Source organism: Myotis brandtii, unplaced genomic scaffold (genome assembly GCF_000412655.1).
Source record: "Myotis brandtii unplaced genomic scaffold, ASM41265v1 scaffold291, whole genome shotgun sequence".
Lineage (NCBI taxonomy): Eukaryota > Metazoa > Chordata > Mammalia > Chiroptera > Vespertilionidae > Myotis > Myotis brandtii.
This window is the reverse complement of record NW_005361118.1, coordinates 416,279-440,353: the sequence shown is the minus strand read 5'-3', so window position 1 is coordinate 440,353 and position 24,075 is coordinate 416,279. Positions and strand designations below refer to the sequence as shown.

Sequence of the window (24,075 nt, the reverse complement as noted above, 5' to 3'; positions counted from 1 at the left end):
GCTACATTTAAACCTGTAAGAGAATCAAAAGTTAATACAACATATTAATACAGTGAAACATAATATTGGCACCATGGCCGCTTCAGGCAGCCAAATCCTCTGCTACTAAACATGAGATATGGCAGGGCAAGTGGCAGTGAGAGGGCCAGCCCTGTGGGGAGAGAGGTTTTATAGTAAGGGGAGGAGAGAGGACTATGGGCCCTGCCGATTGGCCAGGCGCAAGTCAGTGTCTTGTTACACAGGATGTGGTCGTACCTATGGCACGCACTTCTCTTGATTATCATTGGTAGTTTAAAGAAATCCTAGGTGTGGCTAGCAGAGGCTTGGGCTTCCGGGAAGAAGCTCCTTGACGAGCACATGGCTAAGGCTGCTGCCCAAAAATGGAGGATCCGGGGTAAGATGGAGGGCGTAGCCCTCGCCCTGGGGCAAGATGGAGGGTGTACCCCTCGCCCTTTCATTCTCTGTTCCTCCTGAACTTGTGTGACTTTTTCCTTTACCAGGTTTAGGAAGTTTTCTACCATTATTTCTTCAAACACCTTCTCTATTCCTCTCTTCCTTTCTGCTTCTTCTGGCGCATCTACTATTCTAATATTATTACGTTTCACATTGTCCCACAACTCCCTTAGTCTGTCCTCCTTTTTTTAATTGTTTTTTTCTTTTTGGTTCTCTAATTGAGTGATATTTTCAACTCTGTCTTCTAATTCACTGATTCCATCCTCAGCTTCCCCCAATCTGCTGTGTGTTCCTTTCAATGTGTTCTTTATTTGTATTATGTCATTCTTTTTCTCAGACTGGTCTTTTTTCATAGTTACCATATCTTTTTTCATACTGTTGAGCATTTTTACCATCATTACTCTGAACTCCGTTTCAGATAAATTTCTTATCTCTGCTTCATTTATCACTTCTTCTGGAGAATTCTCTAGTTCTTTCATTTGGGAGTTGTTTCTTTGTTTCCACATTTTGGTTGTTTGGGTTTGTGACTATGTATTAGGTAGAACCTCTACACCTCTCAGTCTTTAGTGCAAGACAGTGTTAAAGGCTGTTTCTGACTAATTGGATCTGGCAAAGACTCAAAGCCTCCAGAAACCACCTCTGTCTGTAGACTAATAGAATTCCAACTTGAATTGCCGCCAGACAATCATCCTCAGGTATGGCAAGAGTTTTTTTCAACAGTGTGGGGCGGTTGCTTCTGCCTGGAGGCTAATTGTTACTTTTAATCTCTTAAGACAGCGGTTCTCAACCTGTGGGTCGCGACCCCTTTGGCGGTCGAACGACCCTTTCACAGGGGTTGCCTAAGACCATCCTGCATATCAGATATTTACATTACGATTCATAACAGTAGCAACATTACAATTATGAAGTAGCAACAAAAATAATTTTATGGTTGGGTCACAACATGAGGAACTGTATTTAAAGGGCCAGAAGTTTGAGAACCACTGTCTTAAGAGGCTTCAGGGCAAGGTGTTTTCCAATAGGGTGTGTTGACTGTCTTCCCCCCAGGAAATGTAGATGTCTATGTAGGAAAGATGTCCTCTGCTGCGTGAAGGAATGACTCAGCCCAGGAAACTTGGGGTATCTGCTTTCTGAGCTCTATCTCACTGCTGGGGCACGGTGGTGGTTCCAGGCAGGTTATGACTGGCAAGCAGTGTTCTCTAGGCGTCCTCTGCCCTTCTTTATTGAATGTTGTCTTCTAAGCTGTGTCTAATTTGTTAATTCAGATACACATATATTCTTAATCAGAGATTATTTCACATAAGTTAATGAGTAAGGGGTTTAAATGACCATTTATGTTTTTATTAATGAGATTTAACTACTCTCTTCTTTATTATTTGCATCAAAACTTCTAGTTATGCTAATTATAAGAACACTGGAATGGCTTTACTAACATTAGACAAAGCAGACTTCAGAACAAGTATTCCCAGAGATCAAGAAGGATATTTTATTCTGATTAAAAAGTTAGGTCAGTTCATCAGGGAGACATAAAGACTCTAAATATATCTATACTTAATAATAGACCTTCACATACATGAAGCAAAACTGTCAGAATTGAAAGGAGAGATAGCCAAATCCATAGTTAGAGTTGGAAATCTTAATACTGCTGTCTGAGGAATTGATACAACAAGAAGACAGAAAATCAATGAAGATAAAGTCTTAACACTAAACCTATTCAACCTCATTAATATTTATATAACAGTATACCCAACAACTACAGAATACACATTCTTTTTAAGTGAATATGGAGCATTCACCAATATTATTTGCTGAGATAGAAATTATATCTCCATAAATTTAAAAGAGTTGAAATCATAGAACTTCTCTAGACACATGGAATTAAAAATCAATACAAATATCTAGAATATCTGCAGACATTTTGAAATTAAATAACACACTTATAAATAACCCATGGATGAAAGAAGATATTAAAAGGGAAATTCAAAAGTCTTTTGATCTGCATGATAATGAAAGCACAACATAATCTGCATGATTACGTTAAACCTGGATTTAAAGGGAGATTTATGTTTCAAATGCTTATTATACTAAATGATTCAAAATAAATTAGGTAAGCTTCTTACCATAAGAAGCTAGAGAATAATAGCACAAATTAAACCAAACTAAGCAGAATGAAGTAATAAAGATAGGAACAGAAATCCATGGAAAATGAATAAATAACAGAGAAAAATTGATGAAACCAAAAGTTGGTTCTTTTTAAAGGTTAATAAAATTGATAAATCCTTGCTATGGAATCAAGGAAGGTGGGAAGTAGACAGAGAGCGGGAGAGAGAGAACACAGAAATTGATAATATTAGGAGTTCAAGATAGAGACATCCTATAGAGTCTATAGATATTAAAGGACAGTTTAAGAATATTGTTAATTTAATGCCAACAAATTCACATGTCAATGAAATGAATACATCTTTAAGGAAAACAATTTAGCGAAAATGAGAGAAAGATATGTAAAAATCTAAATAGTCTTTTAACTTTTGAAGTCATTTAATTGCTATTTCAAAAACTATCCCACAGAGAAAATCCTAGGCTCATTATGTCATCACTTATGAATTCTAGCAAACATTTAAGGAAGAAATCCTACCAATTTTACACAAATTTTCAGAAAATAGAAGAGGGCGGATCACTTTTCAATCCTATATAATAAAAGGGTAATATGTAAATTGACCCTAAGGGCAGAACGACCGGTCATTATGATGTGCACCGACTACCAGGGGGCAGACACTCAGCGCAGGTGCTGCCCCCTGATGGTCAGTGCGCTTCCACAGGGGGAGCGCTGCTCAGACAGAAGCCTACTCATGGCTGTCCAGTGCAGCAGTGGTGGCGGGAGCCTCTCCCGCCTCCGTGGCAGCGCTAAGGATGACCAACTAACGGCTTATGCCCGCTCCCCCAAGGGCTCTCAGGCTGCCAGAGGGATGTCTGACTAGCAGCTTAGGCCTGTTCCCCTGGAGAGTGGTCCTAATCCGGCAGATGGACATCCCCCGAGGGTTCCTGGACTGCGAGAGGGCGAAGGCCGGGCTGAGAACCCCCTCCTCCCCCAGTGCACAAATTTGGGCCTCTAGTATATTTTATTACACCAGCATAATCCAGATAGTTAAACAAGGAAGGTATTACAAAACAATTACTGACCAATATTCTCTTAAAAGTAGATGCAAAACTTTTTAAAAAATATATATTATATTGATTTTTTACAGAGAGGAAGGGAGAGGGATAGAGAGTTAGAAACATCGATGAGAGAGAAACATCGATCAGCTGCCTACTGCACACCCTCTACTGGGGATGTGCCCGCAACCAAGGTACATGCCCTTGATTGGAATCAAACTTGGGACCCTTCAGTCCGCAGGCCGATGCTCTATCCACTGAACCAAACCGGTTAAGGCAATGCAAAACTTTTAACAAAATAAAACCAGATGTGCCTCAGTAATATATTAGAATTATACTCATGACCAACTGGGATTTATTTTAGAAATATAAAATTGATTTAAAATGCAATTTATCACATTATCAAAATTTAACACACAATTTTAATAGAAATGTTCAGCAAACTAGGACTAAGATTAAATTTCCTGAGTCAGATAAAGGGCATCTAAAAAAAAACCACAATCTGCTAACAGCATATTTAATAGTAAAAGACTGAACATTTTCTCTGTAAAGTCAAGGATAGGATAAGGTGTTCATTCTAAACTTTTCTGTATAATATTGTACTGCAATTCCAGTGTATTAAATCAAGAAAAAGAAAGGGATGCAGATAAGGGAGAAAGAATTAAAATTGTTTTTATTTGCATGTGGCATTTTCATATATGTAGGAAATTTAAGGAATGTTAAAAAAATGATACTATGTACAGTAAGTAAATTTAGCAAGGTCACAGGATGTAAAATATGTACAAAATTCAATTATGTTTCTATGTACTAGAAGCAAACGTTATTGTAAAATACAAAATTTTTAAAAAGAAATAGAAAAGTTTAATTTTAACATCTGTAAATTTAAAAGGTGTAAGCCATCTACACTGGAAATTGTCAACAGTGTTGTTAGGCTGAAAGCTGAATAAGTGGTGGTTGGGGGAGAAGGTTATATCACACTCAAGCAATAGAAGACTTAATATTGTTAAGATGTAACTTCTTCCCAAATTGATCTTTAGACACAACATGATACCAATGAATGTCCCAGCAGATTTTTATGTAGTAATTGGAAATTTGATTCTAAAGTTTTTATTAGATTGCAAAGAATCTGGAATAACCAGAGCAATCTGTAGAAAGAACTATGTTTAGGACTTTTATTATCTGATTTCATGACTTACCATGAAGCTGTAGTAATTAAGGCAGCATGTTACTTGCATAGCAATAGATAAAATAGATCAGTGGAACATAATAGAGTCTGAATGTAAAACTATACTTTTCCAGTTAGTACCTTTTCAATTATGCCACCAGAACTATTCAATGGGTAAAAAAAAAAAAAGCTTTTCAACCACTGGGGCTGGAACAGCTGTCTATATATGTGGAAAAAGTTAATCATGATCCATAGCTCACATCATACAGAAAACTTAATCCAAATACATCACACCTCTAAATATAAAGGCTATAAATTTAAAATTTCTTGAAGTAAACTTAGGAGAAAATCTTAGACCCAAAATGCAATAATCATAAAAGAATTGAGAAAATAGATGTCATTAAAATAAGAAAAAAAAATTTATTTTCCAAAGATACTGTTAAACAGTGAATATGTAAGCCAAACACTGGGAGAATTTGTAAAACATATGTTTACTCTGGTATCCAGAGTATATAAAACTCTTCCAATTGAATAGTAAGAAGACAGAACCCAATTTTTAAAACGGGCAATATATTTGAAGGGCCATTTCACAAACCAGGATATACAAATAGCCAGTAAGCACATAATAAAAAAAAACAGTCTTTAGCTTCAATAGCCATCAGAGATCTCTAAAGTAAGACCATGTTGAGATAACACTGCACTTACACTCTCAGTAGAATAGAGAAAAACTAAAACATTGAGACACAATACCAAATATTGGCAAGATTGTGGGGCAATTGAAATTTTTATACATTGATGATGGGTATATTAAATAATACTAATAATTTGCATATATGTCTGACAATTTCTTATAAAGTGAATCATAAAGCTACCCTAGAACTCAGCAATTTTATTTGGGTATTTACCAAGAGAGAGAATGAAAACAAGAATGTTCAAAAAAAAGTATTGTACAGAGTATTTATAGTAACTAAAAACTGGAAACAATACCCATTAACAGAATGGGCAAACAAATTGTGGTGAATGTATACAATAAAATACTACTCAGCAATAAAATAAGAATAGACTGCTGATAAGTGCAACAACATGGAAGAACTCAGAAACATTCTAAGCAAAAGAAGCAGGACACAGAAGATTAAAAATGGCGACAGAGTTAGTGGAAGCTACACTGACACTCTCCCAAGACCAAACTGGAAATACAACTAAAATACAGAAAAACCATCATAAGAAATCATCCAAAGACTAGCTGGAGAGAACCCTGATAACCAAGGATGGAAAGTGGAGACATCATAGAGACTGGTAGGAAGTGCTGAGACACAAAAGGGGTGTCCAGGCTCCCACAGGCAGCAGCTGAAGGTCCAGAAGGATATCTTGGCTGTGGGGGCTTCCCACTGAGATTCTGGGGTCTAAACTCCAAGCTGGGCTCCCCGGCTCAGAGGACCAGAACCGAACCGAGAAATGTGCCCATGTAACGCCTGGCTATGAAAAGCGGCAGGGTTGCTATTTGCCACTGAGAGACAGCTGGAAATGCAGGTACCCTCTTAAAGGGCCAATGCACAAAATTTCATGTGCAGCCACTCTCCTGAGTGCACACAAAATTTTGTGCATTGGAGGGCAGAGTGAACTGGAGCTCTATGAGGAGAGTTGAGGTTTGGTACTCTGGGATTGGAGCTCAGAGGGCAGCCACCTGGTTTCCTGAGCTGAGTCGTTTCCTCACTTTGTAGAGTACATCTTTCTCCCACAGACCTTTGTTATCCAGGTGGTTTTGGCTTGGGGAAAAGATAGTTGCCAAACCCTGTTGGAGGACCTCTGACTCCATCCTGTTTTCCATAGCCTGAGGCTAATCAAGGCTAGTAATTTTCAGACTGCAGGCAGAAGTGGATCTCTGGAGGCTTTGAGTCTTTGCCTGATCTCCTTCTGAGCCTGGGGCTAGGAAAATAAGACCCTGGTGCACACCTTGCTCCTTCCCAAAGGCATCTAGCTCAAGCAGTGGGAGCCACAGCTGTGGATTTCTCATAGCCCCAAACAGGTTACTCAGGGCCAACCAGAAAGCATCTGGCATTGTAGTGTACTAGAAATTGGTGGTCGTAGCAGATCCGCTGAATACAAAGACACAAACCAAAACAGGAAGCCAAAATGGGGAGAACAACCCCCAAATGAAAGAACAAGATAATTCTCCAGAAAAAGAACTAATCCAAATGGAGATAAGAAATTTATCTGATATAGAGTTCAGAATAATGATGGCAAAGATGCTAAACAGTGAGAAAAGATATAGTAACTATGAAAAAAGACCAGTCAGAATTTAAGAATGACAAAACACTCATAAAGAACACATTAGAAGAAATACACAGGAGATTAGGGGAAGCTTGGGATCAGATCAGTGAATTAGAAGACAGGGTAGAAAAAATCAAAGAACCAAAAAGAATAAACAATTACAAAACAGGAGGACAGCTTAAGGGAGCTGTTGTACAACGTGAAACATAAATAAATTCCTATCAATAATAACTTCAAATATAAATAGATTAAATGCTCCAATCAAAAGACTTAAGGTAGCTGAATGGAGTGTCAGGGGGAGAGAAAAGTGAGCAAGGAATAGAGAACGTGTTTAAAGATATAATTGCAGAAAACATCCCTAACCTTATGAAGGGAAAAGTAACATAAGCCCAGGAGGCACAGAGAGTCCCAAGCAAAAAGAACCCAAACAGGCCCACACCCAGACACATAATTAAAATGCCAAAAATTAAAGACCAAGAGAGAATCCTAAAGGCAGTAACAGAAAAGCAATTTATTTCCTACAAAGGAGCTGCTATAAGGCTATCAGCTGATTTCTCATCTGAAACTCTACAGGCCAAAAGGGAATGACATGAGATATTCAAGGTAATAAAAAGTAGGAATCTGAAACCAAGATTACTATATCCAGCAAGGCTATCATTAAAAAAAAAAAAAAAAAAAAAGGTGAAATAAAGAGCTTCCAAGACAAACAAAGTCTACAGGACTTTATCAGCAACAAACCAGCATTGCAAGAAATGCTAAAGGGACTCCAATAATGAAAAGAAATAGAAAGAGAAACCTAGACATACAGAATTAAAATGGCAATAAATAAATACCTACCAATAATAACCTTAAATGTAAATAGATTATGCTGCAATCGAAAGACTTAAGGTAGCTGAATGGATAAAAAAAAATGTGACCTAATTATATGTTAAATACACGAGACCCACGTATACAAAAGACTTGCAAAGGATGAGAGTGAAGGGATTGGAAAAAACTTTTCCATGCAAATGGAAACAAAACAGAAAGCTGGGGTAGCAGTACTCAGACCTGACAAAATAGACTTCCAAATGAAGGCCATCACAAGAGGCAAGATCACTACATAATACTGAAGGGATTGATCTAACAAGAGGATATGACTCTGGTAAACATATATGCACCCAATATAGGAGCACCTAAATATATATATATGAAACTTCCAGAAGACTTTAAGGGAGAAATCAACAGCATGGTAGGGGACTTTAACATTCTGCTGACTTCACTGGATAGATCTTTCAAACAAAAAACTTCACAAGGAAGCAGTGACTCTAAATGACAGTGGAATAGATGGATTTCATTGACATTTATAGAACATTTCACCCCAAAGCTGCAGAATAAACATTCTTCTCAAGTGCCCGTGGGTCATTCTCAAAGATATACCACATGTTAGGTCACAAATCAAGTCTCTACAAGTTCAAGAAGATTGAAATCATATCAAGCATCTTCTCAGACCACAATGTAATGAAATTTGAAATCAAGTACAGTAAGAATACTCAAAAACATTCAAACATATGGAGGCTAAACACCATTGTTATTAAACAATGAATGGGTTACCAAGAAGATCAAGAAAGAAATCAAAAACTTCCTGGAAACAAATGAAACTGAACACACAACAACCCAAAATCTCTGGGACATAAAAGCAATCCTGAGAGGAAAATTCATAGCATTGCAGGCCTACCTCAGAAAACAAGAAAAATTAATAATAAATTATTTAACCCTTAATTAGAAAGAGAACAACAAGGAAAGCCCAGAATAAGTAGAAGGAAGGAAATAATAAATATTAAATCAGTAATAAATGACAGAGACCAAAAAAAACACTACAAAATATCAATGAAATCAAGAGCTGGTTCTTTGAAAAGATAAACAAGATTGATGAACCTTTAGCCAGACTTACCAAGAAACAGAGAGAGGAACCAAATAAATAAATTAGAAACGAAAGAGGAAAGTAATAACCACCACCACAGAAATATAAAGGAATGTAAGAAAATAGTACTATGAACAACAACAAGCTGAACAATTCCTAGAAAAATACAATCTTCCAAAACTGAATCAGGAAGAATCAATAAACTTGAATAGGCCTATAACAACTAATGGAATAGAAGCATTAATAAAATTAAAAAAATAAAAACTCGCAGCAAACAATAGCCCTGGTTGGTTTGTCTTCGTTGGGAATTTTACCAAACATTCAAGAAAGTACTAAAACCTATACTCCTCATACTATTTCAAAAAAATCCCTGAGGAAGGAACCCTTGCAAGCTTCTTATGTGAGTCTAGCTTTATCCTAATTCCAAAACTAGATAAAGACACTACAAAGAAAGAAAATTATAGGCCAATATCACTGATGAACATAGCTGCCAAAATACTCAATAAAATACTAGCTAATCCTATCCAACAATACATTAAAAAGATCATATACCATACCAAGTGGGATTTGCTCCAGGATGCAAGGCCGGTAAAATGCTCACAAATCAATAAACTAATACATCATGTAAACAAATCGAAAGACAAAAAATCACATGATCATATCATTAGACAGAAAAAGTATTCCACAAAATTCAACATCATTTTTTTTTTTTATTTCAGAGAGGAAGGAAAAGGGGGGGGGAGGGAGAGAGAGAGAGAGAGAGAGAGAAATCAATGATGAGAGAGAATCATTGATCAGCTGCCTTCTGTACGCCCCACACTGGGGATCAAGCCACAACCAAGGCATGTGCACTGACCAGGAATTGAACTGAGACCTCCTAATTCATAGGTCGACACTCAATCCCTGAGCCATCCTGACCAGGCCAATATCCTGGTTTTGCTGAGTTTTTAATAAAAACTCTGAGCAAAGTGGGAATAGATGGATGTGCCAAACCTACAGCCAACATCATACTCAGAGGGCAAAAACTAAAACTATTTCCCCTAAGAACAGGAACAGGACAGGGATGTCTGCTTTTACCACTCTTACTCAGCATAGTTCTGAAAGTCCTAGTCATACTGATCAGACAAGAAAAAGAAATAAAAGGCATCCAAATTGGAAAGGATGAAGTAAAACTGTCTTTACTCACAGATGACATGATATTGTTCATGGAAATCCCTAAAGACTCCACCAAAAAACTACTAGATTTAATAAATGAATTTGGCAATGTAGCAGGATACAAAATCAACACCCAAAAATCGATGGCTTTTCTATATACCAATACAAAATTAATACCCATAAATCAATGCCATTTTTATACACCAATAATGAATTCTCAGAGAAATTAAACAAAATATTCTATTTACCATTGCAACAAAAAAATTAATATACTTAGGAATAAACTTAACCAAGGAGGTAAAATACTTGTTCTCGGTACTGACACAAGAGCAGGCATATAGACCAATGGAACAGAACAGAGAACCCAGAAATCAACCCAAGCCATTATGCTCAATTAATTTTTGGCAAAAATATACAGTGGAGTCAAGACAGTCTCTTCAATAAGTATTGTTGGAAAAATTGGACAGATATATGGACAAAAATGAAACTAGACCACCAACTTGCACCATACACAAGAATAAATTCAAAATGGATAAAAGACTTAAATGTAATTTGGGGAACCTAAAAAATCTTAGAAGAAACCATAGGCAGCAAAATCTCATACATCTCTAGTAGCAATATGTTTACCGATACATCTCCTAGGGCAAAGGAAACTAAGGTGAAAATAAACAAATGATACTACATCAAAATAAAAAGCTTCTGCACAGCAAAAGAAATCATCAACAAATTGAAAAGGGAGCTCACTCTATGGGTGAACGTATTTGGCAATGTTAGATCTGATAAAGGGTTAATATACAAAATACATAAGGAACCCTGCAGCAGATGGCCTGCAGAAGGGAGGAATGCCCTGGCCGGCAGCAGGCAGCGGGGGAAGGGAGGGAGTACCCAGCCAGCAGCTGCTAGGGACCCTACCAGTGCACAAATTTCATGCATTGGGCCTCTAGTTTCCATATAATGGAATACTACTCAGCAGTAAGTATCGATACAAACAACTTGGATGAAAAAAGTCAATTTCACGAGGTTATGTATTATATGATTTCATTTATATCTTATTCTGGAAATGACAAAATTATTTTAATATACGACATAGCAATGATTACAAGGCATTAGGGTTGGGGATAGAATGTGATTATAAAGGGATAAATGAAGGAGTTACTTTATGATGATATAATAGTTCTATATTACAATTTGCGAGTTGCTTACATGAATCTATGCACAAAAAAAATCACATATAAAATCTAGAGAAATCTGAATCTCTGTAGTTTAGTTAATACTATTGTACCAATGTCAGTTCCCTGGTTTTTATAATGTACTGTATCTATGTGTAACAAAGGAAAAAGCTAGGTGAAAGGCACATGGGAATGTTCCGGTAATTTTATATCTTCTTGTGAATCTTTGTGTTTTTTGTCACTGTACCCAATATTGTGGTAAAAGTACTTGTGTATTTTTGTATCCTTTTTGTTTGTTTGTTTATTCATTGTTATTATTAAAATTTCAATTTTGTAAGTTAAAATCCCAAAGTGAATTGCTTGGATAATGGGTATATATAGTTTTGGTTTTATGAATATTACCAGATTCTTTTTCAAGATCACTGGTCTAATTCACACCAACAATAGTTTACTACCCACTTCTCAGCTTCTCCAGTTCTCAATACTATTGCTTTATTTAATTTTGGCCAATCTGTTGATGACAAAGAATGCTTTTTTATTATTCACATTTCTTTTTCCCTCACCCCTAATTTGAGTATATATTGTTTTGTTTTCTAATTTGTTTTCTTTTTTGGTCTGTTTCTCTTTTTTCCCCCCCATCACCATTTATGCCCCCATACCCTCTCTCATCTCCATTCCCTTTCCCCCTGCAGTCACCATGCTCTTGTCCTGTCCATGAGTTCTTTTTTTTTTTTTTTTCTCAATCCTCCCACCACTAGATGTCTGTCTGCTCATATGATACTTATCTTTCTCTGACTGGTTTATTTCACTTAGCATAATGTTCTCTGGGTCCATCCATGCTGTCTCAAAGGTTAAGAGATCCTTTTTACTGCTGCATAGTATTCCATGGTGTAAATGTACCACAGCTATTTTATCCACTCTTCTACTGATGGACACTTGGGCTGCTTTCAGATCTTAACTATTGTAAATAACACTGCAGTGAACATAGTGGTGCATATATTCTTTCTAATTAGTGTTTCAGGTTTCTTCAGAGAAAATGCCAGAAGTGGAATTGCTGGGTGATAAATCAGTTCAGTTTTTAATTTTTAAGGTAACTCCATGCTGCTTTCCACAGTGGCTACACCAATCTGCAATCCTACCCACAGTTCCCTCTTTTCCACATCCTTGCCAACACTTGCCATTTGTGGATTTATTGATGATTGACATCTGACAGCTTTGAGGTGTTATCTCATAGTGGTTTAATTTGCAAATCTCTGATAAGTGGTGATGTTGAGCATCTTTTCATGTCTATTGACCATTTGTGCTCATTTTTTAATTGGATTGTTTGTTTTTGTGTTTAGTTTTACAAGTTCTTTATACCGTAAATTTGGGAGATTAACCCCTTATCAGCTGTATTGGTAAATATGTTCTCCCACTCAGTGATGCTTTTGTTGATGCTTTGCTATGCAAAAACTTTTCATTTTGTTGTGGTCCTACTTGTTAATTTTTTGTTTGTTTGTTTCCCTTGACTGAGGAGATAGAGCAGGAAAAAATATTGCTATGAGAAATGTCCAATATTTTACTGACTATGTTTTCTTCTAGGATTTTTACTGTATCGAGTCTAACATTTAAGACTTTAACCCATTTTTAATTTATTTTGTGTGTGGTGGAAGAAGGTCGTCCAGTTTCGTTTTTTGCATGTATCTGTCCAATTTTCCCAGCACCATTTATTGAATAGTCTATCTTTACCCCATTTTATGTTGGTGCCTTCTTTATCAAATATTGACTATAAAGACTTGGGTTTATTTCTGGGCTCTCTGTTCTGTTCTCTTGATCTATATTTCTATTTTTATGCCAGTACCAGGCTGTTTTGATTACTAAAGATCTTGTTGTATTGTTGGGTATCAGGTAGTGTGATTCTGCCAACTTTGTTCTTTCTCAAGATCACTGTTGCTATTTGGGTTCCTCTGTGGTTCCATAAAAAATTCTGGAATATTTGTTCTAGTTCTATGAAATGCACCATTGGTATCTTGATAAGAATTGTATTGAATCTCTAGGTTGCTTTGGGTATTATGGACATTTTAATGATGTCATCTCTTCCTGTTCATGAACATGGTATATGTTTCCACTTATTTGTATCATCTTCAGTTTCTTTCTTTAGTGTCTTATAATTTTCCTAGTACAGGTCTTTTATATCCTTGGTTAAAGTTATTCCTAGGTATTTCATTCTTGTTGAAGCAATTGTGAATGGGATTGTGTGGTTTTTGTTGCTTTTTTTTTTTTTTAGTTTCCCTTTCTGATATTCATTATTGGCATATAAAAATGCTACTGATATTTATGTTGTATCCTGCTACTTCACTGAGTCTTTATTAGTTCAAGTAGTTTTCTGGTGGAATTTTTAGGGTTTTCTATATTCAGCCTGATGCCATCTGCAAATAATGAGTTTTACTTCTTCCGTTGCAACCTGAATGCCTTTTGTTTCTTTTTCTTGTCTGATTGCTGTGGCTAGAAGTTCCAGTACTATATTGAACAAATGTGGTGAAAGTGGACATCCTGTCTTCCCAATGATAAGGGAAACATTTGTAGCTTTTGCTCATTGATTATGATGTTGGCTCTGGGTTTATCATATATGGCTTTTTTACATTGACATATGTTTCCTCTATTCCTACTTTACTGACAATTTTTATCATACATTGGTGCTAGATTTTTTTTTAAATTTCTTTATTGGTTAAGGTATTACAAATGTGTCCTCATCCCCCCATTAACCCCCAACCTCCCCCCCCCCATGCTAGATTTTATCAACTGCTTTTTCTGAATCAATTGATATGATCATGTGTATTTTTATCCTTCCTTTTGTGCAAGTGGTGTATCAGGTTTATTGATTTGTGGATATTGTACCAACCTTGCATCCTCAGAATAAATCACACTTGATCATGGTGTATGATCTTTCTAAAGTATTGCTGGATTCAGTTTGCTAAAATTTTGTTGAGGATTTTAACATCTATGTTCATCAGGGATATTAGCCTGTAATTTTCTTTTTTTATCATGTCTTTATTTGGTTTTGGAATTAGGATAATGCTCGCCTCATAAAATGACCTTGGGAATCTTCTGTCCTCTTACCTTTTTTGGAATAGTTTGAGGATAGGTGTTATTTCTTCTTTCAATGTTTGCTAAGATTCACCTGTAAGCCATCCTGTCTAGGGCTTTTGTTTGTTGGGAGTTTTTTATTATTATTATTGTTTTAGTTTCACTAGTTCTAATCTGTCTATTCAGATTCTCTGATTCTTTCTGATTTGTTTTGGAAGATTTTATGTTTTTAGGAATGTAACCATTTTGTCCACATTGTCCAATTTGTTGGCATATAGTTGCTTGTAATAGTTTCCTATGATACTTTGTATTTCTTTGGTGTCCGTTGTTATTTATCCTCTTTCATATCTGGTTTTATTTGTTAATTTTTTCTTGTTTAGTCTGATTAAAGCTTTGTCAGTTTTGTTTATCATTTCCAAGAATATGCTCTTGGTTCCATTGATCTTTTGTATTGTTTTATTAGACACTATTTTGCTCATTTCTACTCTTATCTTTAATATTTACTTCCAGCTCACTTTGAACTTTGTTGTGGTTCTTTTTCCAGTTTCTTTAAGTGTAAAGTTAGATTATTTTTTAGAGATTTACAGGTTACTTGAGGTAGGCCAGTAATGCTATGAATTTCTGTCTTATGCCTGCTATTCTTGTGTCCCACAATTTGGGTTGTTTTGTTCTCATTTTCATTTGTTTCAAGGTATCTTTTGATTTCTTCCTTGATTTAATTTTTTGCCCACTTATTATTAAGTAACATTATTTAGCCTCCATGTCTTTGTTTTTCAGTTTTCTTGTAATTGATTTCAAGTTTCATAGAATTATGGTCACAGAAGATGCTTGATATGCTTTCAATCTTCTTAAAATTCTTGAGACTTGTTCTGTGTCATAACATGTGGTGTATCCTAGAAAACGTTCCATGGGCACTTGAAAAGAATGTATATCTGCAACTTTGGTGTGGAATACTGTGAAGATATCAGTTAAATCCATCTGATCTTGTGTGTCATTTAAGGCTGCAGTCTCCTTGTTGATTTTCTGTTTGGAAGATCTGTCCAGTGATGTCAGTTGGGTGTTAAAATCTGCTACTGTATTACTATCTGTAACTGTATTTCTATCAATCTCATCCTTTATTTCCATCAGGATTTGCTTTCCATATTTATTTTTGTTTTTTCTGTTTTTTTTTTGTTTTGTTTTGTTTTGCTTTCCATATTTAGATGCTCATATGTTGGATGTATAAATGTTTACACGGGTTATATCCTCTTTTGGGATTGCTCCTTTTATCATTATGTAGTGTCCTTCTTTGCCTCTTAATATAACCTTGGTTTTAAAGTCTATTTTGTCACAGGTAAGTATTGCTACCCCAGCTTTTTATTCCTTTCCATATGCATGAAATATCATTTTCCATCTCTTTACTTTTAGTGCTTATATGTTTCATTCTGAGGTGGGTCTCTTAAAGACAGTATATACATGAGTCTTGCTTTCTTACCCATTTAGCCACCTCTGTCTTTTGATTAGAGCATTTAAGCCATTTACATTTAAAGTGGTTATTGATATGTATATATTTATTGCCATTTTATTTTTTAACTATGTTCTTCTGATTTCTCCTCCTCCTCCTCCTTTTCTTCTCCTTTTTGTCTTCCTCCTCTTTCTTCTTCCTTCCTCCTCTTACTCTCTCCTTCATCTTGGTAACAAACTCCCTTCACTTTTTCTTGTCTGGGAAGCTCTTTATTTCTCCTTTAATTTTTAATAATAGCCTTGCTGGGAAAAGTAGCGTTGGTTGTCCTTGCTTGTCATTATTTTGAATGTTTTATGCCAATCTCTTCTGGCCTGAAATGTTTCTGTTGAGAAATCTGCCGACATTCTTATGGAAGTTCCCTTATAGGTAATGTCAAGTGCTGTCTGTCACTAGCCTTGGGCAACCTGTTTGGAACTATCAGAAATCCACAGGTTGTGGTTCCCCCTGCTGGGCCTGGGCGCATGTGAAAAGAACCAAGATGCACACCAAGGACTGCTTTTACTAGCCCTGGTCCCAGGAGCAGGTTAACAAACGTCTCAAAGCACTCAGAAATCTGCCTCTCCTGTGGACTCTCAGTCACTTAAAGAGCCTCTGACTACACTCCTCTGCAGGGATAAGCTCCATAGGGTCATAGGGTGGGGTGAGAGGGATTCCAACGTGGTGGGGAGGCATCAACTGTGTCCCCCCAGACTGATGCTGCATAAAAGTGCATGCTCTTCCTGTGAAAGATGACTTCCACCAGTATGGGGGAATGACTCAGCATAAGGATCCTGGTGACTGTCCTCTCAGCTCTCCCCCCAGAGCCACCAACCTTAGACTCTCTTCATGCAGCTCTAGTCTGCCCTGCCCTCCCTCTGCTGGAACCCAGGGCAAGTGGCTGCACACAAAATTTTGTGTTTTGGCCCTTTAAGAATGTGCCTGCATTTTCAGCCATCTCTCCCTTGCAGACAGCAAGCCGTTGCTTTTCACAGCTAGATGTTAATGTGGGCACCTTTCTCAGTTCTGGTGCTCTAGGCTGAGGAGCCCAGTTTGGGGTTTAGACTCCATACTTCTCATGGGGAATCCCCTGCAGCTGAGATATCCATCTGGAACTTCAGCTGCTGCCAGTGGGAGCCCGGCCAGCCCTTCAGAGCCTCTGCACTTCCTACCAGTCTCTATGTGGTCTCCACTTTACATCCTTGGTTATATGGCTTCTCTTCAGCACGTCTTCAGTTGGTTATTCAGGATGGTTTTTTTCTATACTTTAGTTGTAATTCCATTTTGGTTCTGGAAAGAGCTGAGTGTAGGTTCCATCTAATCCACCAGCATATTGTATCTCTGTGGTATATTTTTATGTGTGCTTGCCCTTTGCATTTTCTAAATTGCATGTCATATATTGCCTGTTTATATTCTTTCCCTCATTTTTTATTTTATTTTTAGAGCTCTTTGTATATTAGCACTGTTCTTTCCCAAATGTGGCATTTGTTTCTTGATTTGTGCATGACATCTTCTGTCACATTTTTTTACTTAAAAATGTCTTTTCCTTTAAAACTGTTTTAGTTTATCACTCCAAATTATCAATACTCCTAGATTTTCTTCTAATACTTTTATTGTTTTATTACTCTGCTTTTTTTTTGTTACTCTGATTTTTTGGCATATGGTATGAAGTTGGGAAATGTATATGCTTTTTTTTCTTTACAGCTAGATAGCTAGTTATGACAACACCACTTAAATATTTAAATACTATGTTTTTGACACAAATTTCTGTGTCTTTTTTTTTAACTATTTCTTCTGTTCTTCTGGTCTTTGGTTCTCTTGTGGTATCACTACTAAAATGTTTTGATTACAGTAGCTTTATAAAAAATTATAAGATCCAGCCCTGACCGGTTTGGCTCAGTGGATAGAGTGTCAGCCTGCGGACTGAAGGATCCCAGGTTCGATTCCAGTCAAGGGCATGTACCTTGGTTGTGGGAAGAACAAAAAGCTACCATAATGAAAATAAAACTTAAGCATCAAGAACAAAACTCTGGCCGAAACCGGTTTGGCTCAGTGGATAGAGCGTCGGCCTGCGGACTGAAAGGTCCCAGGTTCGATTCCGGTCAAGGGCATGTACCTGGGTTGTGGGCACATCCCCAGTAGGAGAGGTGTAGGAGGCAGCTGATCGATGTTCCTCTCTCATCGATGTTTCTAACTCTCTATCTCTCTCCCTTCCTCTCTGTAAGAAATCAATAAAATATATTAAAAAAAAAATTATAAGATCTGGTAAGCAAGTCCCCAATTACTTTTGCAATGCACACATTCATTCTTTCATATGGACACTCACGTCATTTTGTCTGTTAAAAATATTTTAAACCATTGTAATTCTGATTGGAATTATGTTAAATATAAGATAATTTGTTAATATAAACATTTCTGTACCATTGCAGAATTGTAAAGTAATATAGTAATGCTTTATGATAAATAATAATAATCATGATAAATTCACATTTAAAATTTGATTGTCTGCTTATCCACATTTTGTGACTACTGTTGGAGTAATAGGTCAGAGGAATTTGCAGAGGCAAGCGATATTCTATCATTATCAATCAAGTCCTCTGGCAGTGGATAAATAGTATATTAGTTTTTCCTGTAATAAAATGGAAAAGAATTCCATTAATTAAGGTTTTTGTTTTTCACACACAAAAATAATTATGTATACAAGTGAAAAGATTTATTCTATATGTTGAAATTACAGAAATTTATGCTTTTAACCTTTCTCTTCAATCTTTACATTCAGAAGCGATTGTTGGAAGCCATGGAGACGTGTAATCACTCCCTCAAAAAAGAAGAGAGGAAAAGAAACCAACATAGTGAGTGCTTAATGTGCTGGTATGATAGAGACACAGAGTTCACCTATCCCTCTCCATGGCCAGAGAAATTCCCTGCCATAGAACGATGTCGTACAAGGTAATATTACTTGGTAATTTTCAAAAACTGTCAAGAGTCCCTACCTCATACCAAAAGAAAAAATTTTTGAATATCTATTTGGAGAATTAACAAATCATTTATAACAGTTATAGTAAATTTATAATGAATTACACCAACTTATATCAAGGACCATAGCATCTGTCTCTCACACACAATTGTTTATATTGTTCTCTGCTTTCATCAGATGCTGCTTCTTTCTCTTCATCTTCTTTTAAGTATTTTAAGTGGTTTTAAGTATTTTCCTCCTGAGTGTATATCTGTATTATTCCTCAAAAGGATGTGTGAATTTTTGTTTCTATTTCCAGTGTCTGGTCCCAGCATTATTTGACATGCTATATAACTGTTGCCCAGCCACCCAATTAGAAAGAAGAAAAAAAGAAAGAAGAAGCTTCTCTATTTCTTGCCTCAAACCCACCTCTTCTTTATCTTCCTCATTAAAATGTATTCCCTTTTTTTCTCTTCTCTCTTCTTCCCTGCAAATAATGTATTCAGGTGGTAGTTGAGTTGCAAAGAAAGTGAACATCTCTCAGTTAATATTTTTTTCTTTTAATCCTCACCCAAGGATACTTTTCATTGATTTTTAGAGAGAGTGGGAGAGAGAGGGAAAGACAGAGAGAAACACATGGATTGGTTCCCTCCCTGACCAGGGCCCAGGCTGGGGAGGAGCCTGCAACCAAGGTACGTGTGCCTGACTGGAATCGAACCCGGAACCCTTCTGTCCGCAGGCTGACACTCTGTCCACTGAGCCACACTGGCTAGGTCAAGATTTTTTTCCTTTTTTAAAGCAAAGAGAAAGATGAATAGACATTATAAAACATTTATTTTACACTCTGGGTTTTGGAAGATGGAGGATATGGAGATGTATAATATACTTAATACATCCATTTATTTTTAAAATTAATTATATATGCATAGCTTTGTTTTTATATAGTTTGTTTATATATGTAGTTTTTATATATATATATGTGTGTGTGTGTGTGTGTGTGTGTGTGTGTTGTGTGTGTGTGTATAGATAGATAGATAGATAGATAGATAGATAGTTTGGTTTTAAATGAGTGGGGAAAACTTCCATTAAGTAACCTACAAGCATGTCTGGATCAATAACAACAGAGAATGTGAGTTGTCCTGCTCTATATTTTCTTTGTTTGTAGGAATGAATTGTCGTTGCCTTATTTAAAAGCAAGGATGACTCTTGCAAAATATTCAAGGTAATGCTGAAGAACTGTGATTGCTTATAATGTATGAGTTTTAAATTAAATGCCTTGATTTATTTTTTAGGTATAAAGTAATATCATTAGATGCTTGGCATGTAGACATAAGCAAGAACAAAATAACCAGGGTTGACCAGAAGGCATTATATTTCTGTGGATTTCCTACTCTGAAACACATCAAACACAAAGTCAGTGGCTATTTAGTTCAGAATTTTTTTTTACTTTATTGAATATTAAGTGATTATAGAGAAAGTTAAAATTCAATTTCCTGAACTTTTTTAAAGTTTTTTTTGAAGAAAAGCGGAGTTCAAGTATTCCAGCAGAGCAGTCGTGGAGAAAACATGATGTTGGAAATCTTAGTGAATGCAGAATCAGATGAACTTGTAAGTATGTTCTTTATTATATATTTATTGGGTGCTTATCATGCATAAAACTGTCCTAACTGTAACATGTTTACAAGAGGTCTGATATAGTTTCTCCAAAAGTTCACAGTAAGTAAGGATAAAGTAAACAAACATTTACACAAATAAAAGGACATGTATAATTATGACATAAAGAGAAAAATATGCTCCAGGAACTGTGAAAAAGAAGATGAGCTTTGTGAACTAAGTGTAGACCTGTAGATGAGAATAGGCTTGAACGGGGTGCTAAGAAAAAGATCATCACAATGAGGAGAAAAGGAAGGGAAAGGAATTTTAGTTGAAAGGAATAACAAGGCCTGGGAATTGCCATCCAATGTAAATTTGCGTGTGATGCATTATCTTACTCTTTTTAACCTTTTTGTGTGTCTGGAATTTTTCTTAATACTTCTTCTTTTTTTTAGAGTAAGTATGATGTATTTAAGGAGAAGGAACAGATAAACCTGACTGAAGTAGAGGACTTGTGTTGGGAAATAGTGTAAGATAAGGTCGAAAACACAGATTGAGCCAGGTTATGGAGGACCTTGAATACCAGGCTCTGGAGTTTAGACTTCTTTAAATCAGTGTTATCTTGAAATTGGTATTTCCTTAAAGGTTAATTTGGTGGCAGTATAATAGACTAAATTGCACAAGAGAGAAATGGAAGAAAATGGAAAAGCCTGCAAGTTCAGCGATTGTGGTTATAGAAGCATTAGGCAATAAGGACATAAATTGTGGAAGTTGTAATAGATCTTGATCAGCAATTTTCATCTCACAACTCACCAAAAAATATATTTTCTGCCCATCTGACAAGAAAAATAGGTATAACTTTGATTCATTCACACCAGATAGCTATTGCTCTATTGGATGTCATTTTTTAATTTGACAATCTAAGGGAAAAGAGGTCAGTGCCTCTTACTAAATAGTCAAGTACTGCATGTTTTAAAAGTTCTTGTGGCATACCGGTTGAAAATCGCCAGTCTTAGATGAACAAGACTAAATAAAATTGACATTTGATCAGTTGTTTAAATCTGGAAGTTGAAAAGAGGAAGAAAATGTTAAATGTAACTCTTAGGATCCATGCTAATTAACTAGAAAATAATTGCTGTTTACTGGAATAAAAAAGTTAAAATGGGAGAGTCCCTGATTTGAAGGGATTCATGATAAATAATGATGGAATTTTAAGGTGGTGCTATGACTTGTAACTACAGCTGCCCTACCAGCCTTTCTCAAAGAGATCCACAGAGATTTTAAGCCCTAATGCCCTAAATCATCCAGTTGCATATACTGGATTAAACTTATCTTCTGCATTTAGAAGGGTGCTTTTTACGTACTATCCTTGGGAAAATTGAGAAAATAGTCTGATTGTTTATAATATTCTGTATTTGAGATGAAAAACCTCCATTGAGAAAGGGTACTTACTAATATACACAGTTTAATATCTGGAGCTAGAGCTTAGAGGGTAGATAGGTATATACAGTCATCAGCAGGGAGGTGATGGCTGAGGCCTGGGGCTCATTTTCCTGAGGAAAAAGAATTCTGGGGATTCTAGGTCTAGCATCAAGAAATACAGTTATAAAGAGTGGAAAAGGAATAGTAAAAGTGACATAAGTGTTCAGAGAGGTAAAAGAGAATGATTCCCAAGTTAGTAGTATCACAGTAGCGTGAAGTGGATGCTGCATGTGGTTCAGGAATAAAAAAAAAAACTAAAACCAAGTCTGAATTTGTCCTTTAGGCATCGTTTTTGGCCTTTGGTAATTCCATTCTTATAGATTGGTGGAGGCTGAAGTACAATTCCTAAGGATTAGTCTGGGGCCGCATACTAGTAGATGGAAAGTAGAGGTAGCAGCCATTAAGCCCGTGGTTAAGAAGTTTATCATTAAAAGAAGGCTAAGTACAAAACTAGGTAGAGAAGAGGCAGTTCATCAAGCAAAATTCAAACAGAAGGGAAATAGGGCTAGTGGAGAAAGGAGGTAGGTATTAAAAGTACTGTGAAGGGGCCGGGCCGGTGTTGTTCAGTGGTTGGGCAGCTAGAGTTGTTACTTTGTTATATCAACCACAAAGTGAAAAGAAATCAGATTTCTTAGGTTCTGTTTTATACTGTCTGGCTATTTGATGTGAAAAAATGAATAATCATAGCCCTTTTCTAGACATTTCTGTTGTTGTTTTTTCGTTTTCAATAAGAAAAATAAGCAAGATGATTGTGAAAATAATGGAATCATAGAATTTTACAACTAGGTGGGATTTTGTAAAGCCACTAGTTCAACTCATTAATTTTACAAATTAAAAAACTTAAGTGGAAATTTTAAAAGGGACATCCACTCAGCTAGTTAGCAGCAAAACTAAAAACTTAAGTTTCTTGCTGAACATTGTTTCTGCTAATGTTGACTATTATTATGGACAGTAATACATTGTGGATCAGCACTCTTTTATTTTACTGAAACTTATTTTCTCACCAAATAATTTAATTTAGGATTAGAATCAGTTGGCTGCTCTACTAAGTAACTGCCACTGCTATTGAGAAAGTGAGTAGGAAGCAAGCTTCCTAGTGTCCTGATGTATATACTGCAGAAAAGTACTTTATATTGGTCATACTGTCTCTAATAAGAAGAGGTTGGCATAGAGGAAGGTAAACTTGGTTAACTTTTACAGATTCATACTAAATGGCATGTAGGTAAAAACAACTGAAAATAATTTTTTAAAAAAGAGAGGTCTCAAAAGTCCTGGAGAATGTACTAGAAAGAAAAAGAAGAGAAAATTAACTGAATTTCAGTGTATGTAAGATTTAAGTTGGAATAAAGTTGAGAAGAGCAGCACAACTAAGAACTATAGGGAATAGGTATTAGCGGGTATAATTGACTTGAGTGAGCAAATGTTTTATCTGTTTTAATTATCATTTTATAGATTTTAAATGCACAGTTATAAACACAAGCCATTTTTAAATTAATATTTCTTCTTTATAATTTTCTCCTGGACCTGACATATAAATGAACTTCTCTGCTTTTACTTTAAGAGTGTAGAAAATATAGCTTCATTGGTGCTTGGAAAGTCTGTCTTTGTTAACTGGCCTCATCTTGAAGAAGCTAGAGTTGTTGGTATATCCGATGGAGAAACCAAGTAAGATTTGCTTTATAATTCTTTTTAAATTAATATTTCCTTTACTACTTAATGGCTTTTATTGATACATTTTTAGCTGATAGAAATATTGATATATTTATACTCTATAGTAAAAATGAAATCACACCACTTGAAGTTTAACCACTATTGCAGTTTATTGTGCATTCCTTGAGATATTTTATATGCATTTATTATTTTTTCCCTTTTGCCTTCTTTTCCTTTTAATAGCTTGGAAGTTCTATAGCTTAATTATTTTCTACCAGTTACCATTATATTATTTATGAAATAATTTCTCTTTTTTTAAATAAATCTTTATTGTTCAGATTATTACAGTTGTTCCTCTTTTTTCCCCCCATAGCTCCCCTCCACCTTGTTCCTACCCCACCCCAGGCCTTCACCACCCTATAGTCTGTGTCCACAGGGAATACATATATGCATATAAGTTCTTTGGTTAATCTATTTCTACCCCCCATCTCCCCTTCCCTCTGAGATTCATCAGTCTGTTCCATGTTTCCATGACTCTGGTTCTATTTTATTCATCAGTTTATTTTGTTCATCAGATTCCTT

General features: G+C 36.0%; 1 protein-coding gene across 13 annotated transcripts in view; it reads left to right on the top strand.

Annotated features, from left to right (window-relative positions):
• XRN1 (5'-3' exoribonuclease 1) overlaps window positions 1-24,075 on the top strand; it is a 203,104-nt gene that overhangs the window by 71,413 nt on the left and 107,616 nt on the right. For 12 of the 13 annotated variants that reach the window (XM_014542160.1, XM_014542162.1, XM_014542161.1 and 9 more), the window contains 4 exons: window positions 18,592-18,761; window positions 20,061-20,181; window positions 20,278-20,376; window positions 23,405-23,508. In XM_014542160.1, coding sequence (XP_014397646.1) covers window positions 18,592-18,761; window positions 20,061-20,181; window positions 20,278-20,376; window positions 23,405-23,508 — 494 coding nt within the window. Of the gene's footprint in view, window positions 1-18,591; window positions 18,762-20,060; window positions 20,182-20,277; window positions 20,377-23,404; window positions 23,509-24,075 lie in introns of those variants that run through there. The other variant, XM_014542168.1, reaches the window with a different exon arrangement.